A 19,048-nucleotide genomic window follows, 5' to 3' on the forward strand; every position below is an offset into this window, starting at 1 on the left:
TAATGCCCTAGGCTTTAGTTTCAGGGGCTAACACAGTCTTGGGACGATGTACAGTGCCCCCTCAGTGGGAAGGTGTGTGGTGTCTCGGGGAGTCAGAACAATAGTTGCCTTAATTTGTCGTTTATACTGCCTAATGTTATAGATTAAGACGTGTTTGATATCATATCTGTTTGGTTTCTTTCTGCCAAAGTCGAGGCTTGTGTCATACCATTTTACTTTGTGTGTGTGTGTGTGTGTGTGTGACACACACACGTTCCTTTCAATGTAATCTACGTTCTCAAGGGTTCCTTGATGTTCCCTCTGTGACCACACAGCATTATTATTCCTGTCACATTATTATCCTCTCAAAAAGGAAAGACATAACTTGATCTGTGATTTACGCTTCTTTCATATTTTTGTTTTTATGTTGATTTTTTTTGTGAAGCTAAATGTATTAAATGTTCTGTTGTTAAATATACTACCCCTTTATTGAGTTTTAACACGCTGATTTCACACTGAAAAAGGTCAAAAAGACTACAACAATCAAATCGGGATGTCAGTCAGACCGATGAGGATGAGGAATACTTTTCCCAGCTTGTCGTCGTATAAAGAGCCTTAGTGATTATTTTGTGTCCAGTGTTTTTGCTTAGAATTGATAGTCAGTGCAGAGTTATTATACGTATAAGAGATGTAGTATTGACGCTAAAATGAGGCAAGTACAACTAACAGATTATATGGAGCACTTTTAAAGCGGTAGACCCTTAGCCCACAGAGTAAGTGTCTGTCCTGCGAGAACCGTGATGCTTTTCATCAGACATCTTCTTGTTTTGATACCAGACACCCACAGCTGCCCGCCGGGCACTCTGTTACATTGGCATTACCATGTCGTCTGGAGTTTTGACTACGTCATTGTTGTGACTGAGTCGTCTGGCAATGTTGGGTCATTTGGTGTTGCTGTGTCATACAGCGTTACTCTGTCATCTGACGTGACTTTGTCATGTTATGTCCATCTTTCCTGTCCACCTGTCTTAGTTAGAAAAAAGACTGTTGATATGTCCTGTTGTGTTAACTCTCCCCCAAGCCTTTTACAGCCAAATCATTCCTGAAGTTGTATTGAATCTCCCCCAAGCCTTTCACAGCCAAATCGTTCCTGATGTGTTAAATCTCCCCCAAGCCTTTCACAGCCAAATCGTTCCTGATGTGTTAAATCTCCCCCAAGCCTTTTACAGCCAAATCGTTCCTGATGTGTTAAATCTCCCCCAAGCCTTTTACAGCCAAATCGTTCCTGATGTGTTAAATCTCCCCCAAGCCTTTTACAGCCAAATCGTTCCTGATGTGTTAAATCTCCCCCAAGCCTTTCACAGCCAAATCGTTCCTGATGTGTTAAATCTCCCCCAAGCCTTTTACAGCCAAATTGTTCCTGATGTGTTAAATCTCCCCCAAGCCTTTTACAGCCAAGTAATTCCTCATGTCTAGGGACAGGAGTTTTCCCTGACCATGTGAATTGACCAGGATGGTTAGGACATATGGTCATGAAATACTCCTGTCCATACTCCCTAATAATGCCTAATGTTATAGGCTAAGGTTAGGATAATGGTAGGCCAATGTTAGGCCTGTGATATCACCAATAATATGTTTCCTAAAGGCTTTTGGCTAGTTTTTCCAGGGCTTGGCCCAGTGGCTATTTGTCAGTGTGAGCAGGGTACACCCTGTAAGATTTGTATTTAGGAAAATCTTTAGACCCTTCTGGTCCTGCTCACCTAGTGGGTCCTGAACAAAACAGATACTTCTGCCCAGCAACTGTGCCTTCTGATTGGTTACTTTTTTTAGTCTGATTAATAGTAAAACAAATTGAAACTGAAAATATGGAATTTGAATATGAGAGATTAGAGATTGAATGGGTAACAGACCCAGATTAATGTATGAAGACTTGTATGTATTAATAAAAAAAAATAGTCTGAAACCAAAACAACAACATATTTGTACCTCACACTTACCAAAACAAACATTCCAGTGTTGTCATGGGCTACGATTTGAAAGGAAAAAAAATTGCATACATTTCTACTACTTTGTATTGTTAATGTTAGACTATTTCAAATGCATTATATAAAATAAACCGCCATATCAATTTAATGTATAGATTTTGCAAATACTACCCTCTGTATGTAAGACTTAACTGTATCGGTAGCCTGTGTTATATAATATATTTATGCCCAATAAATGTTTCATTTTTTCTGACCTTGACTGAAACCTCTTGTTTTGTGTGTCATAGTTTATTGTTTGATTTCCTGTTCATACAGTGGTTATATGATATGCTTTGTGGTGGTAGGAAAAATACATGTATTTTTAACTAGGCAAGTCAGTTAAGAACAAATTCTTATTTACAATGACAGCCTATCCCAGATGACGCTGGGCCAATTGTTCACTGCCCTATGGGACAGTCACAGCCGGATGTGATGCAGCCTAGATTTGAACCAGGGACTGCAGTGACACCTCTTGCACTTAGACCGCTGCGCCCCCGGGGAGCAACCACATTGTGGTTGGTTAGATCCCATGTGCCATTTCTTGCAGTTGGTCCCTTTGCCAGGCAGCAAAACTGCTCTAGGGGCCCAGCACTGTGACTGACCTGGTGCCTCTCAATGTGCTTGCTTGTGTGCCGTGTGTGCATGGAGGAGTGTTTGTGATGATGAGATAGTCAGGCAGTCAGACTCAACAGGGGACTGGTATTTATCACTGTCGTCACAACACTCTCTGAATAAGGAATAGTGTCATTTGGCTCTGGTCACTGTAGTGCACGATATATAGTGCCTTCGGAAAGTATTCAGACGACTTGACTTTTTCCACATTTTGTTACGTTACAGCCTTATTCTAAAATTGATTAAATAAATAGAAAATCCTCAGCAATCTACACAATACCCCATAATGTCAAAGCGAAAACTGGTTTTTAGAAATGTTTGCTAATTTATTAAATATAAAAACTGAAATATTTATTACTTATTTATATAAGTATTAATACCCTTTGCTATGAGACTCAAATTTTTGCTCAGGTGCCTCCTGTTTCCATTGATCATCCTTGAGATGTTTCTACAACTTGATTGCAGTCCACCTGTGGTAAATTCAATTGATTGGACATGATTTGGAAAGACACAGACCTGTCTATATAAGGTCCCACAGTTGACAGTGATGTCAGAGATAAAACCAAGCCATGAGGTTGAAGGAATTGTCCATAGAGCGCCGAGACAGGATTGTGTCAAGGCACAGATCTGGGGAAGGGTACCAAAACATTTCTGCAACATTGACGGTCCCCAAGAACACAGTGGCCTCCATTCTTAAATGGATGAAGTTTGGAACCACCAAGACTCTTCCTAGAGTTGGCCGTCTGACAGAAGCCACTCCTCAGTTAAAGGCACATGAAAGCCTGCTTGGAGTTTGCCAAAAGGCACCTAAAGACTCAGACCATGAGAAACAACATTTTCTGTCTGATGAAACTGGCTGAAAACTTTTAAACTCGGACAAAACAGAGATGCTTGTTCTAGGTCCAGATCTTCTGTTGAATCTGACAATTAATCTTAATGGTTGTACAGTCGTCTCAAATAAAACTGTGAAGGACCTCGGCGTTACTCTGGACCCTGATCTCTCTTTTGACGAACATATCAAGACTGTTTCAAGGACAGCTTTTTTCCATCTACGTAACATTGCAAAAATCTGAAACTTTCTGTCCAAAAATGATGCAGAAAAATGTATCCATGCTTTTATTACTTCTAGGTTAGACTACTGCAATGCTCTACTTTCCGGCTACCTGGATAAAGCACTAAATAAACTTCAATTAGTGCTAAACACGGCTGCTAGAATCCTGACTAGAACCAAAAAATTTGATCATATTACTCCAGTGCTAGCCTCCCTAAACTGGCTTCCTGTCGAGGCAAGGGCTGATTTCAAGTTTTTCCTGCTAACCTACAAAGCATTACATGGGCTTTCTCCTACCTATCTCTCTGATTTGGTGCTGCCGTACATACCTACACCTACGCTACGGTCACAAGACGCAGGCCTCCTAATTGTCCCTAGAATTTCTAAGCAAACAGCTGGAGGCAGGGCTTTCTCCTATAGAGCTCCATTTTTATGGAATGGTCTGCCTACCCATGTGAGAGACGCAAACTCGGTCTCAACCTTTGTCTATACTGAATTATCATCTCTTCAGTGGGTCATATTTTTTATCTTAATTTTACCTTTATTTTACTAGGCAAGTCAGTTAAGAACAAATTCTTATTTTCAATGACTGCCTAGGAACAGTGGTATAACTGCCTGTTCAGGGGCAGAACGACAGATTTGTATCTTGTCAGCTCCTTGTACCTTGTGAGTGTAGTCTGGCTCAGGAGTGTGAAGGTAAACGGAAAGGCTCTGGAGCAACGAACCACCCTTGCTGTCTCTGCCTGGCTGGTTCCCATCTTTCCACTGGGATTCTCTGCCTCTAACCCTATTACAAGGGCTGAGTCACTGGCTTACTGGTGCTCTTTCATGCCGTCACTTGAGTGGGTTGAGTCACTGATGTGATCTTCCTGTCTGGGTTGGCGCCCCCCCTTGGGTTGTGCCGTGGCAGAGATCTTTGGTAAGTTGGTGGTTGAAGATATCCCTCTAGTGGTGTGGGGGCTGTGCTTTGGCAAAGTGGGTGGGGTTATATCCTTCCTGTTTGGCCCTGTCCGGGGGTGTCATCGGATGGGGCCACAGTGTCTCCTGACCCCTCCTGTCTCAGCCTCCAGTGTTTATGCTGCAGTAGTTTTTGTCAGGGGGCTAGGGTCAGTTTGTTATATCTGGAGTACTTCTCCTGTCTTATCCGGTGTCCTGTGTGAATTTAAGTATGCTCTCTCTAATTCTCTCTTTCTTTCTCTCTCTCTGAGGACCTGAGCCCTAGGACCATGCCTCAGGACTACCTGACATGATGACTCCTTGCTGTCCCCAGTCCACCTGGCCGTGCTGCTGCTCCAGTTTCAACTGTTCTGCCTGCGGCTATGGAATCCTGACCTGTTCACCGTGCTACCTGTCCCAGACCTATTATTTGACCATGCTGGTCATTTATGAACATTTGAACATCTTGGCCATGTTCTGTTATAATCTCCACCCAGCACAGCCAGAAGAGAACTGGCCACCCCTCATAGCCTGGTTCCTCTCTAGGTTTCTTCCTAGGTTTTGGCCTTTCTAGGGAATTTTTCCTAGCCAACGTGCTTCAACACCTGCATTGCTTGCTGTTTGGGGTTTTAGGCTGGGTTTCTGAACAGAACTTTGAGATATCAGCTGATGTACGAAGGGCTATATACATACATTTGATTTGGTGGCAGCATCATGCTGTGGGGATGTTTTTCAGTGGCAGAGATTGGGAGACTAGTCAGGATCGAGGCAAAGATGAACAGAGCAAAGTACAGAGAGATCCTTGATGAAAACCTGCTACAGAGGTTCACCTACCAACAGGAAAACGACCTTAAGCACACAGCAAAGACAACACAAGTGGCTTCGGGACAAGACTCTGAATGTCCTTGAGTGGCACAGCCAGAGCCCGGACTTGAACCATCTCTGGAGAGACCTGAAAATAGCTGTGCAGTGACGCTCCCCATCCGACATGACAGAGCTTGAGAGGATCTGCAGAGAAGAATGGCAGAAACCAAATACAGGTGTGCCAAGCTTGTAGCGTCATACCCAAGAAGACTCGAGGCTGTAATCACTGCCAAAGATGCTTAAACAAAGTACTGAGTAAAGGGTCTGAATAGTTATGTAAACGTGATATTTCAGTTATTTATTTAATAAATTAGCTAACATTCCTAAAAAAAAAAAATTTGCTTTGTCATTATGGGGTATTGTGTGTAGATTGAAGAGGGGAAAAAATTACAATTAAATCAATTTTAGGATAAGGCTGTAACCTAACAAAATTTGGAAAAAAGTCAAGGGGTCTGAATACTTTCCGAAGGTACTGTAGGGAATAAGGTATCATTTGAGGTACAGCCAGACATGAATCACATCTATAATCCAGCCGACGCTGTGAAAATATGCAACCTTCACATTCAGTTTTAGGGAGAATCTCCTATTTAATGGCCACTATAACCCTGGCTGAACCGTGTGTCTGGAGAAGAGAGCAGCGGAGAAGAGATGCACAAAAGCACATGCAGCCTCTTCTTCGACACACTGATTTGTGCAGGAACATTGCCATCGATCCTCTCTCAATCTCTTTGTCTTTCTATCTCTCTTTACCTTTCTCTTCTCTCTCAGCCTTCCTCTCACGTTCTGTCTCTCCCTCTCTCGCTCCCCTCCGTCTCTCAGTGTGTGTTTGTTTGAGTGTGTGTGTGCACCAGCCTGTGTCCAGCAATAGCTTCTGATTTATTCCCAAGCGGCCTCGATAGCATCTCACTGGATAACAGGAGGCATTAAATCACATAAATAAAATTCTTCCTCCAGTCTCTGAGACACACACACTGCATCTCACAAGTGATGCAGTGTAACTCATTGACTCTTTCTATATCTATAATTTCTGAATCAATCTTTTCTCAAGTGCTCTCTTTACTTCCAAGTTCCTCTCTCTCTGACTCATCCTTACCTCATTCATTCATTTCTCCACTCCTCATATTCTATGTACCACCATCAATGTCTTTCTCACTTAGCTTCTTCCTCTTTCCATCCCTCTTTTCTCTCTCTGACCTCTTTCATTCCCTCTTTCCTCCTGTCCTTACTCTGTCTTATAGGACTTTTTGATCAGGCAACTCAGAAAGCCTCAGATGTGACAGAAGGGTCCTTTGAACCTAACTTGAAGATGGTTGTCACTTGTTACCACAACCACAATGTCAAAATTGTCTTGTCGTAGAATTCATGAACACAAAAGTGTACTTTTCAGTCTTAAATTAAGGTTAGGGTTAGGCATAAGGTTAGCAGTGTGGTAAAGGTTAGAGTTATGCTTAAAATTATATTTTAAGAAGAGAAATTGTAGAAATAGGCGGGGTGTAGCCATAATTATGGCTGTGAGAACTAGTGACGACCCTTGAGACGAGGCACTGAGGCACTGAGACGAGAGGAAAGTAGAGGAGGGGAAATAAGAGAGGAGGAGAAGATGGGGGAGAGGTGAGGATGAAATCTGTGTGTTTGTAGGCTACCCATGTGTGCACTTCTCAGTCATGACGGAGTTAAACTACCTATGTCTGAAATTTTAAAAATGACACGTAAACAATGTTGAATCATTTTTATCTCCCGGAATGAGTTCAGACCAAGTTGGCAACCTGATGATATGGATCAATATTAAAATACATACAGTGTTTTGTTCCGTTATAGTTTGTAAAGGCATAGTACAGATTATTATAGCGGTACAAACATGGATACATAGTTAAGCGTTGCATTAATTTGGGCTGAAGCGCCATGTCTGTAGTTGCATTTCCATGTTTTAAGTATTTTTCCAGGCGATGTTTGTGGATTAGTTTGCAGATTGGTTCTGCAGTCCTTACTTGTAGTCTTTAAGTCCATACCCAGCCTGGTCTCATAGACTAGACGTAACATTGTCAATGAAAATATGGGACACTCAAATTAGTATGATATGTTAAGTTTTGTATGGTTACATAAGACAGATGGTTACTCAAGATAAAAATGAAATACAGTGCATTCAGAAAATATTCAGTTCCCTTGACTTTTTCCCCCCAAAAAAGTCACTCCTCAGTAAATTGCACATGACAGCCCGCTTGGAGTTTGCCAAAAGGCACCTAAAGGACTCTCAGACCATGAGAAAAAAGATTCTCTGGTCTGATGAAACCAAGATTGAACTCTTTGGCCTGAATGCCAAGAGTCACGTCTGGAGGACGTACTGAGCAAATGGTACTGAGTACTGAGTAAAGGTTCTGAATACTTATGGAAATGTGATATTTTAGTTTTTTATTTGTAATAAATTAGCAAACCATTCTAAAAACCTGCTTTTGCTTTGTCATTATTAGGTATTGTGTGTAGATTGATGATGAAAAAACAAACAATTTAATCAATTTTAGAATAAGGCTGTAATGTAACAAAATGTGGAAAAAGTCAAGGGGTCTGAATACTTTCCAAATGCACTGTAGGATGATGAGTACGTGTATAATGCAGATGTCTAGTAACCCAAAGGTTGCGAGTTCATGATGGACAACTTTAGCACACTTTTCAACTACTTACTACTTTTTAGGTACTATGCAACTACTTAGCATTTTAGCTAACCCTTCTCATAAGCCTAACCTTAACCCTTTTAGCTAACCCTTCCCCTAACCTTTTAACCTAACTCCTAAACGTAACCATAACCTTAATCCCTAGCCTAGCTAACATTAGCCACCTAGCTACAATTCGTTACGTATCATATGTTTTGCAAATTCAGAGCATATTGTATATATTGCAGATTCGTGTTGCAGATTCATAACATATTGTACGTTTAGCAAATTTGTAACATATAATATGAATTCTAATTCATAACATATCATATGAAATGGATGGACATCCACAAATTAATACATACCATATGAAACGTAACATATTATACTAAATGGAGTGTCTCTGATACAGAATAACATGAAATGCTCTGAGGCCTGGTTGCCATGTCAGAATTCTGGAGTCCAAAGCAGTGGCTGCTTTGTAAGTACTTATAGGATAAGCCAAGACTAATACCAATCAGATTGAACTGTTACTAAGCTGCTATTTACAGAGTAAGGCTGGCGGTATAATTAGCCTACTGTACATGCTATCATAGCAAAACACTGTTACCTATATCTACACACACTGCCAAACACACCAACACAGTCACTCACTATAATCACACACACACACCAACACACGACGTCACTCACCATAAATACACATACCCCAACACACCCAATCACTCAACATAAACAAACACACACACAGTACTTCAGTCCCTCTCTCTCAGAGTACAGAAGTGATTCAAGGTCTACAGTGCTTTTCTTTGTCATCCAGAATACAGTTTACATATCAGTTAAGGCAAGCGTAATAACTATTTTGGTTTGTGTGTATGTTGCATGTGTGATTTGTAGAAAACACATAGGTGTCCGTTTCAAGAACTGTTTAATAGTTTTTGTTGCTAACGGTGTGCTTCTTTTTGGGTGACAGAAACGCCTTATAAATATTTTATAAAACATGTTCTCAAACGCCTTTGTCTGTCTTTGCCGGGCGACTTGTGACATCAAAGCGACAGTCTTATTCAGAGTCCTTGAGGCTAATTCAATTAATATGTTTGACGCAAGGGCAGGGCAGACTGACCAAATTTCAATCAATAATCAACGTCCATGGACGTTATGCATAAGCCGGTGCTCTCTTGGATTGAAGACCAATGAATCCTTGATGGTCCATAATGGTGCCTGTTTGAGTTTGATCAACCAAGGAAAGCAGTGGTCACTGATGAGAAACACACAAGAAGAGTTTGATCACAACAACTACATGTCAAAATCAGATAAGTATATATCTATCGCCCATTCACCCTCCAAATTGGCTAGTCACAGGCTAACAGTGGACTCTGTCCAGGCAGGTGAACTCTCTCCTTTGACAGTGCTTGCTGTTCTCCCTCTGGGTGGTTGAGTCTCCTGTAGACCAAACAGTTGGGCAGCAGCTGACCGGTACTTCCTAGACATGGTGTTATAGAGGACAGGGTTGATGGCAGCCGAGAGATAGAAGAGGACAGTGGAAACAAGGGAGCAGTACTGGGTGAAGAGAGACCAGAGAGGAGAGGAGCCCTCGGAGGAATGAGACATAAGGTAACGATGCAAGTGGAAAGGCAGCCAGCACAGGACGAAGGCAAAGACCACTACAGCTGGAGAGAGAGAAGGAGAGGGGAGAAAGATAATAAATGTTTGTAATATTGGATTTCTCCTTTTATGCTAATAATAATAGAGAGGGGGGAGTGGGAAGGGGGAATTGAGGGAGGAGGGGAGGCACATAAAATGTATTCCAACCATAAAACATGAAATACAAATATCAGTAATCAGTTTTCAGAGAGAGAAATGGCAGAAAGGGGTATGAGGGGAAACTATTGTTATGCCTAATTAAATTACTTTGGTAAAGCTTTACACGACTTATCATGGTTATTAGGTTACTGTGCTGACTGTATAAACGTATACACAGCTTAACGTTATATCTACATTATTTGCATTATCCTTGTCTTGTTACAATGTTTGATTGATTTAATTCGTATCGGAACCAATATGTTTCCTTTTTTAAATGTCTCCAATTCTGTGGCCTTTTTAAAATATTATAAACATATCAATTATGCCGTGGTTAAAACATGGTTTTGAATATGAGCAACATGTATTGCACCCTACCTAACATCTTGACGGTCTGTCTGTTGCTCTTGTCCCTGTGTGCTACGTTAGCTCCAATATTGTTCTCTCTCCGTCTCTTCCACAACCTTCTTCCAATCAAACTGTACACCACAGTCAAACAAAACACCGGCAGGAAGAAAAACACAGAGCTAACCAACGCCATGGCGGCTAGAAGCCCAGATTCAACCGCGTACTGAGTGGGTTTACACTCGCTAGTGTCTATCTCTGTCTGTCCTTCCGCCCCACCAGCAGTCACAGAGTTTCCCGCCGCTGGGCGAGTCTCGTGCTCCACTCCCACCAGAACGAAGACAGGTCCCGCGCTCAACAGCGACACGAGCCAGAGAAAGATGATGAGCGCACGGACGCGTCGCTTGGTGACCAGGCGTTTGGCGCGAAGTGGGAAGCAGATGGCCAGGTACCGCTCCACGGACAGAGCCGTTATATTCAAAATGGTTGAATAAGTGCAGCACTCACTAACGAACTGAAACAGCTTACAGAATGTATCTCCAAATATCCATGGCCTGTACTTCCATAACCGATACACATCAGGGGGCATACAGAGGAATATCAACAGGTCTGAGACAGCCATGCTACATAAGTAGAGGTTAGTGGTTGTTCTCATGTCTCTGTACTTAGACACGACCAGAATAGTCATTACATTTCCGGTCACTCCCGCCAGGAACAGGAGAGCACAGGTGATGGTGATTCCCATTAGAACGGGGATGGGGAAGAGGTTTTCGGGGGGCACGGGACCCCGGTAGCTCCCGTTAAAGTAGTAGTTCTCCTCCCAGCTGCAGTTAACGGGAGAGATACAGTCAGTTCGGTTCGGCCAGGAGCGCATGCTGCCAGCGGGTCATTCACGCGGCTGGAGGTTCTCCTTGGGGCGGCTGGCGCGCTCCAGTTGTCTCCGCATGTCCTCTATTCTTATTGAGTGCGTGTGTGTGTGTGATGCGTAAAGGATCTTATGGTTTTAAGCTCCTAGTCCGCTTCTATTTTAGAACAGTCTTGCACTGAAGCAATAAAACACACCTTCCCATCTTGTCTTCCATTTACAAAAGTATTTTACTTGTAAGAAATAAAGTATAGCCTTTGAATGTTATTAAATATATCACAAGCTAAAATTCATGTCTGAAGAAAGAAAATAATACTCGAGCATCCGTTGAGCGCATTGTACAAAAGTATTAAACAAACATGAATAGGATCTGATATTCATGTTCCTATGGTATTGTTAGGGCTATATATTGGTCTAAATTACATAGATACATTTTTAAAATCGATAAATGATGAGCGAGAAAAGACGACCTTCTAAAACAACATCCTCCAAAAAGTGCCTCTCTCTTGCTCTGTCCCCTTCATGCGCTCTTATGCGTCAGATGAAAACACGGTAACCTAGACTGAAGGTGAGTCACAGTCAGGGTTTTGTGATGTGACTCTGGAAAGCTCCTCCAACCACTCAGCCAAGAGAAATGGGTAAACAACAAAAACATCCAAACAACATCAACATCCTCTATGAGTCTGTGACATTGAATATTATGCTTTCAGAAATGCAGTCCACATTTCTCTCTCTCTCTCTCTCTCTCTCTCTCTCTCTCTCTCTCTCTCTGGAGCCTCCATGTAAGATCAATAGATCGATGTCCTCCTCTGATTTGATGAGAATTCTCTAAAGAGAAAAAACTACGTTTTTAAATATGGCACATTCACACCTCACATACATGCACATGCTCTAGTTTTTCTCATAATTGAATGGAGCAGAAACAACTGTCACAACTGAAAAACACAGGGAGAGAGAGTGTGAAGGAGGGCAGCAGAGAGAGAGGGAGGGGGTCCTACTGGTAGCCCTAGCTTAGATCTAGCACGCCACCTAATGGTTAAAGCAAAGCCGGTGTGTGTGTGTTCGTGTGTGTGCGTGTTTGTGTGCGTGTGTGTTTCTGTGTGTGGCCAACAGTATGGCCAGATTATGATCTATGATGGAGGTTATTGGGTAGATTATTTCTCTGCCCTTTGCTCTGTGCTGTTTATCTATACAGGACATTTTAGAGAGAGAGAGAGAAGACACCTCAGATGACAGAAGTCCAGAGGTCTGATCACAGCAAGTCAGTGACCCATCAACTTTTCACTGAAACAGGTACTCAGTCTGTGTGCGTGTATGTGTGTGCGTGTATGTGTGTGGGTGTGTATGTGTGTGTGGATGTGTGTGTCTCACTTCTTTCTATTACTTTTCTAATTTTCTGTCTCTAGTAGCTACATTAACCAACAAAGACTAGCAATGATTGTGATATGTGGTTTTACTACTTTACTCATTTAGCTGAATGCATTGATTGTATGTCGCTCCGGATAAGAGCGTCTGCGAAATTACTCAAATGTGAAAATGTAAAGTGTAATGTAATGTGTGTCTTACTCTAGCATCATTCTCACAGGGTGTGGTGTAGCGTTCAGGTCAAAGTCTCAGTCATAAACACACACATATGTATACACACACACACACACACACACACACACACACACACACACACACACACACACACACACACATACACATGGATACACACACATACACACGACACATGCACTCGCAATATAGTCTGTGTATATAGTGAGGAGACCAATGTGCAGATTCAACCTCAGGTGGAGGGAGATATTCACTTGTAGGGTGGATAGGTGTGTGTTTCTGTGTGTGTGCAGGAGCCACTCCGGAAATATCTAGCCACCGTCCCTTATCGACTGTTATGTATGTCCCTTACTAACACAACTCAGGATATGACCCAGATGCAGACACAGGAGACAGAAGGTTCAATACACAGAGTAGTTTATTAAAACAACAAGAGAGAGACAAATGGCAGGACGAGATGAGTCGTAGGGGGGACGAACAGCAGAGGGGCTAAGAATCTTAGAGATGTGAAAAGGGCCGATAAAACGGGGACTCCACCCACAGGGGCAGATCCCGGGTGGATAGCCATACCCTCTTGCCGAGCTGATAACAGGGAGCCGGGGTCCGGTGGCAGTCCGCCTGTCGTTGATACCTGGAGGTGGTCTTGAGAAGAGCAGACCGGGCTCTCTTCCAGGTACAGCGACAGCGGCGGACGAACATCTGGGCCGAGGTAATGCTGACCTCTTCTTCTTGCTCAGGGAAGAGCGGGGGCTGATAACCCATCAAACACTCGAAAGGTGAGATACCAGTGGCTGAAGAGGGAAGGGTGTTGCAGGCGTATTCCACCCACACGAATTGCTGGCTCCAGGTAGTGGAGTTGGCAGAGACGAGGCAACGAAGGGTTGTCTCCACGTCCTGATTAGCTCACTCTGAATGGCCTTTAGACTGGGGGAGAAACCCAGAGGACAGGCTGGCCGACAACCCAATGAGTGTGAAGGACGCCTTCCAGAACCAGGACGAGAACTGAGGACCACGGTCGGAGACCATGTCCACCAGAAGTCCATGGATCCGGAAGACGTGTTGCACCATGAGCTGGGCCGTCTCCTTGGCTGAGGATAGCTTGGGGAGGGGAATCAAATGGGCAGCTTTGAAAACCTGTCCACCAGCGTAAGGATAGTGGTGTTGCTATCAGATGGAGGGAGACCAGTGACGAAGTCCAGGGATCAATGTGACCAGGGACGGTGAGTGACAGGAAGTTGAAGGAGGCCAGCCAGAACATGCCATGAAGTCTTATTCTGAGCACAGACAGTGCAGGCGGCGACGAACACGGAGACGTCAGGAACCACGGTAGGCTACCAAAAGCGTTGTCACACAAAGGCCAGGGTCTGAAGGGAGCCAGGGTGGCAGGCAAGCTTGGAGGAATGAGCCCAATTCCAGGACCGGGGAGAGGGCAGCATCTGGGACAAACTTCCGGTTAGCCAGTCCCCCCTCACGGGCCTGGTTCTCTATTCCCCAGATGAGAGTGTAGCAGGGTTATATTGGTGATTCCCCTTGGTGATTCCCCCTTCCCCCTGACTGGTGCTACATGTTGGAGTTCCGTGTCGATGACTGATTGTACACAACGCAAGTACTGTTACAGTTGTATTTTTTTTATTTTTTTGCACATATGTTGAGTGTCTCTGTATCTGGTATGTTTGCACAGTGCCGTTTTGTATTTTGTTATTTTTCTTGGCAAGTGGAATTCAGTAGGGGGGAGTGTAGCAGGGTTATATTGGTGATTCCCCTTGCCACTTTATTGTTAAGCCAATGGGTTTTTGGTTTGATTTTGTCTTGCCTTCACCTACTCAACATGGCATCTTATTGGCTGGTTTGCGTAGCTTGCTTACGAGGGGGGATGTTCCAGTTAGAGTCGTCCCAGTGAACAAGCACCAAACCAGCGTGCGTGAGTGCAGAGTTGGATGGTGAGACGTGCATTGCATGACGTGCAATTTTGTGCCGTTCCTATCAGAATAAATCTACATGACTGGTACTACATGTTGTAATTCCGTGTCGTACACAACGTAAGAAGAGTACTGTTACAAGAGCAGCCGCTAGACACAAGGTAGGAAGGATGGTCTCGGGGTCCGAGGGTGTAGCAGCGGGGCTATAGCGGTGTGAAAGCGCATCCAGCTTAACATTCTTGGACCCCGGGCAATAGGAGATGGTAAAGTTGAACAGAGTGAAAAGCAGGGCCAATCGAGCTTGCCTGGAGTTGAGACGATTGGCGGTGCAGAGATATTCCGTGTTCTTGTGATCCGTCCACACATTGAATGGATGTTCCGCCCCCTCTAACCAGTGCCTCCACTCCTCCAATGCCATCTTCACCACAGCAGTTCTCGATTTCCCACATCATAAGTCCTCTCTGTGGCATTAAGACAATGGGAAAAGGAGGTGCAGGGATGCAGCTTTAGGCCCAGGGCAGAATGTTGGGACAGGACAGCCCCCACTCCCATGTCCAAAGCATTGACCTCCACCACGAACTGATGGGACCAGTCCGGATGGATTAATATGGGAGCTGTGGTGAAGCAGTGCTTTAGGTCCAGGAACACCCGGTCAGCAGCTGGGGACCATGTGAACAGGACCATGGGAGAGGTGAGTGCAGAAAGGGGGGAAGCCAGGGTGCTGTAACCCAGTATAAAATGGCGATAGAAATGGGAAAATCCCAGGAAGCGTTGCAGCTGCACTCTGGAAGTGGGTTGAGGCCAATCCACCACCGCTCTCACCTTCCCGGGATCCATCTGCATATTACCAGCAGTGATGATGTATCCTAGGAAGGAAATGGTGGAGCGATGGAATTCGTATTTTTCTGCTTTAACAAAAAGCTGGTTCTCCAGGAGACGCTGGAGGACTTGTTAGAAGTGGAGAACGTGTTCTTGAGCTGAGCGGGAAAAGACAAGGATGTCGTCAAGGTAGACGAACACGAACCGGTTCAACATGTTGTGGAGAACGTTGTTAACCAGGGCTTGGAACACCGCAGGAGCGTTGGTCAAACCGAACGGGGTCACCAGGTATTCGTAGTATCCGCTAGCTGTGTTAAAGGCTGTCTTCCACTCCGTCACCTTCCCGTATCCTCACCAGATGTTAGGCGTTCCGCAGTTCTTAACCGTGATGTCATTAAGGCCCGGTAGTCGACTCACGGGCACCGGGTTTTGTCCCTCTTCTCCACAGAGGGGGAGGCAGAAGGATGGGTACACATTGCAGCCAGGAAGTCATTGATGTACGTTTCCACAGCCTTGGTCTCCGGACCCAACAGAGCTGAAAACTTTGCTGAAAACCTCCCGGAGGTCCTGGTACTCCGCGGGAATGGCGGAGAGGTCCGAGGCTTCTTCCGAGCCCACAACTTCAGGCAATGAGCGTGGTAGAACGGGCTCCTGCCCATGATAGCACCAGCAGTCCAGTTGATAAGGGGATTGTGTCGCTGGAGCCATGAAAACCCCAATACCACAGGTACCTGACTAGACTTGATGAGCATGAAGGAACGCGTCGAATGGGAAGCCGGGTTGGCCTGTAGAGACGCGCTTCTGACAGCAGGGTTACTGAGGGACTGGGAGGTTACCATCGTGGCTGGTTGCATAACAGACCATCTGCACAATTGCTCCAGCCATGTATTCAAGGCACGGTCATGGCATCCGCCAAGGTCTGGAATCCTTCCATAAAACCTTGAAGTAACTCCTTGTGTCTATCAATGATGGCTCCTTGGGAGGAGACGGTACTGCGGAACTGGTCCGAGTCTCCTGGGTCAGTCATGGCCAGTTCGTACTAACACGAATCAGGATATGACCCCGATGCAGACACAGGAGACGGAAGGTTCAATATACAGAGTAGTTTATTAAAACCACAGGAGGCAGGAAAAGGGCAGGTCGAGGACAGGCAGAGGTTCGTAACCAGGTCTGAGTCTGATAGGTACAGGGTGGCAGGCAGGCTCAAGGTCAGGACAGGCAGAAGTTTGTAAACCAGGTCAGAGTCCGATAGGTACAGGACACGGCAGGCAGGCTCGGGGTCAGGACAGGAAGAATAGGTCGGGACCGGAAGGACAAGAAAACAGGGACTAGAGACAACAGGAGTATGGGGAAAAACACGCTGGTAGGCTTGACGAGACAAGACGAACTGGCAACAGACAAACAGAAAACGCAGGTATAAATGCACAGGGGATAATGGGGAAAATGGGCACCTGGAAGGGGGTGGAGACGAGGAAGTATTCATACCCCTTAACGTATTCTAAATTTTGTTGTGTTACAGCCCGAAATCAAAATTGATTAAATTGTTTTATTTTCTCACCCTGTCACACCCTGATCTGTTTCACCTGTCTTTGTGCTTGGATCCACCCCCCTCCAGGTATCTCCAATCTTCCCCATTATCCTGTGTATTTATACCCGTGTTCTCTGTTTGTCTGTTGCCAGTTCGTTTTGAAACCTACCTGAGTTTTCCCCCTTGCTCCTGTCTGTTCTAGTTCCTGTTGTCTAGTTTTTCCCAGTTTTGACCATTCTACATGCTCTGACCCCGAGCCTGCCTGCCGTTCTGTACCTTGCCACACCACACTGGATTATTGACCCCTGCCTGCTCTGACCCTTAGACTGCCTGCCGTTCTGGACCTTTTTTTACAGAAATATATAATTTCCAGAAGGCGAGGTCAGTACAGGTGCATCAAAGCTGGGACCGAGAGACTGAAAAACAGCTTCTATCTTGTAGTATCTGGGATCTACATCGGTTTATATTAGTTACTGTGCTGTTACTAAGCAGTAATGCATTACGGCAGTGTTACGTTACTACACCTAATAGGAAATGCACATGTGCACTGGGGTGCCGGGAACTGTAGAGCACGAGGGTTTTTTGACTAAAGGAAAAACTAACTGTACTCCCGTCTCCTGCCTGGTCATTTCTTCACAACACAAATATTACACATCTCAAGGCCATCAGACTGTTAAACAGCCATCCCTAACACAGAGAGGCTGCTGCCAACATACAGACTCAAATCTCTGGCCACTTAAATAAATTGACTTAATAAAGGTATCACAAGTCACTTTAACTAACACCACTTTAATAATGTTTACATATCCTACATTACTCATGTCATATGTATATACTGTATTCTATACCATCTACTGCATCTTGCCTATGCCACACACCATCACTCATCCATTTGTACATATTCTACTCATCCCTTTACATGTGTGTGTATTTATGTGTATACGGTTGTCGTTGTGAATTTGTTAGATTGCTGTTAGATATTACTGCATAGTCGGAACTAGAAGCACAAGCATTTTGCTACACTCGCATTAACATCTTCTAACCATGTGTATGTGACCAATAAAATTTGATTTGATTTTTAATCGCCGCCAAAGGTGCTTCTACAAAATATTGACTCAGGAGTGTGTATACTTATGGATGGTAGCGGGGTGAACAGGCAGTGGCTCGGGTGGTTCTTGTCCTTGATTTTTTGGCCTTCCTGTGACATCGGATGCTGTAGGTGTCCTGGAGGGCAGGTAGTTTGCCCCCGGCGATGCGTTGTGCAGACTGCACTACCCTCTGGAGAGCCTTGCGGTTGAGGGCAGTGCAATTGCCGTATCAGGCGGTGATACAACCCGGCAGGATGCTCTCGATTGTGCATCTGTAAACGTTTGTGAGTACCTGAGGTGGAAGAGGCGCTGTTGTACCTTCTTTACCACACTCTCTGTGTGGGTGGACAATTTCAGTTTGTCCGTGATGTGTACGCCGAGGAACTTAAAACTTTCCACCTTCTCCACTAATGTCCCATCGATGTGGATGGGGGGGTGCTCCCTCTGCTGTTTCCTGTAGTCCATGATCATCTCCTTTGTTTTGTTGACGTTGAGTGAGAGGTTGTTTTCCTGACTCCACACTCCGAGGGCCCTCACTTCCTCCCTGTAGGCCATCTCGTTATTGTTGGTAATCAGGCCTACCACTGTAGTGTCGTCTGCAAACTTGATGATTGAGTTGGAAGGCCACTCAGTCATGGGTGAACAGAGAGTACAGGAGAGGGCTGAGAATGCACCCTTGTGGGGCCCCAGTGTTGAGGATCAGCAGGGTGGAGATCTTGTTTCCTTCCTGCACCACCTGGTGGTCATCCCGTCAGAATGTCCAGGACCCAGTTGCACAGGACGGGGTCGAGAACCAGGGTCTTGAGTTTAATGACGAGTTTGGAGGGTACTATGGTGTTAAATGCTGAGCTGTAGTCAATTAACATAATTCTTACACAGTTATTCCTCTTGTCCAGATGGGATAGGGCAGTGTGCAGTGTGATGGCGATTGCATCGTTTGTGGACCTATTGGGGCAGTAAGTAAGTTGGAGTGGGTCTAGGGTATCAGGTAGAGTGGAGGTGATATGATCCTT

The 19,048-nt window shown here is 44.7% G+C and overlaps 1 protein-coding gene across 1 annotated transcript; it reads right to left on the minus strand.

Annotated features, from left to right (window-relative positions):
- Positions 1 to 7,104: 7,104 nt before the first annotated feature.
- Positions 7,105 to 11,355, minus strand: LOC109906862 (growth hormone secretagogue receptor type 1). Its single transcript, XM_031824222.1, has 2 exons — positions 10,293 to 11,355; positions 7,105 to 9,784 (listed from the first exon to the last, which is right to left on the minus strand). Exons 1-2 carry the CDS (start codon positions 11,131 to 11,133, stop codon positions 9,471 to 9,473), a joined length of 1,155 nt encoding a protein of 384 aa, XP_031680082.1. The 5' UTR covers positions 11,134 to 11,355; the 3' UTR covers positions 7,105 to 9,470.
- Between the last annotated feature and the right edge of the window lie 7,693 nt (positions 11,356 to 19,048).

Source organism: Oncorhynchus kisutch, linkage group LG5 (assembly GCF_002021735.2).
Source record: "Oncorhynchus kisutch isolate 150728-3 linkage group LG5, Okis_V2, whole genome shotgun sequence".
NCBI classification, from domain to species: Eukaryota; Metazoa; Chordata; class Actinopteri; order Salmoniformes; family Salmonidae; genus Oncorhynchus; species Oncorhynchus kisutch.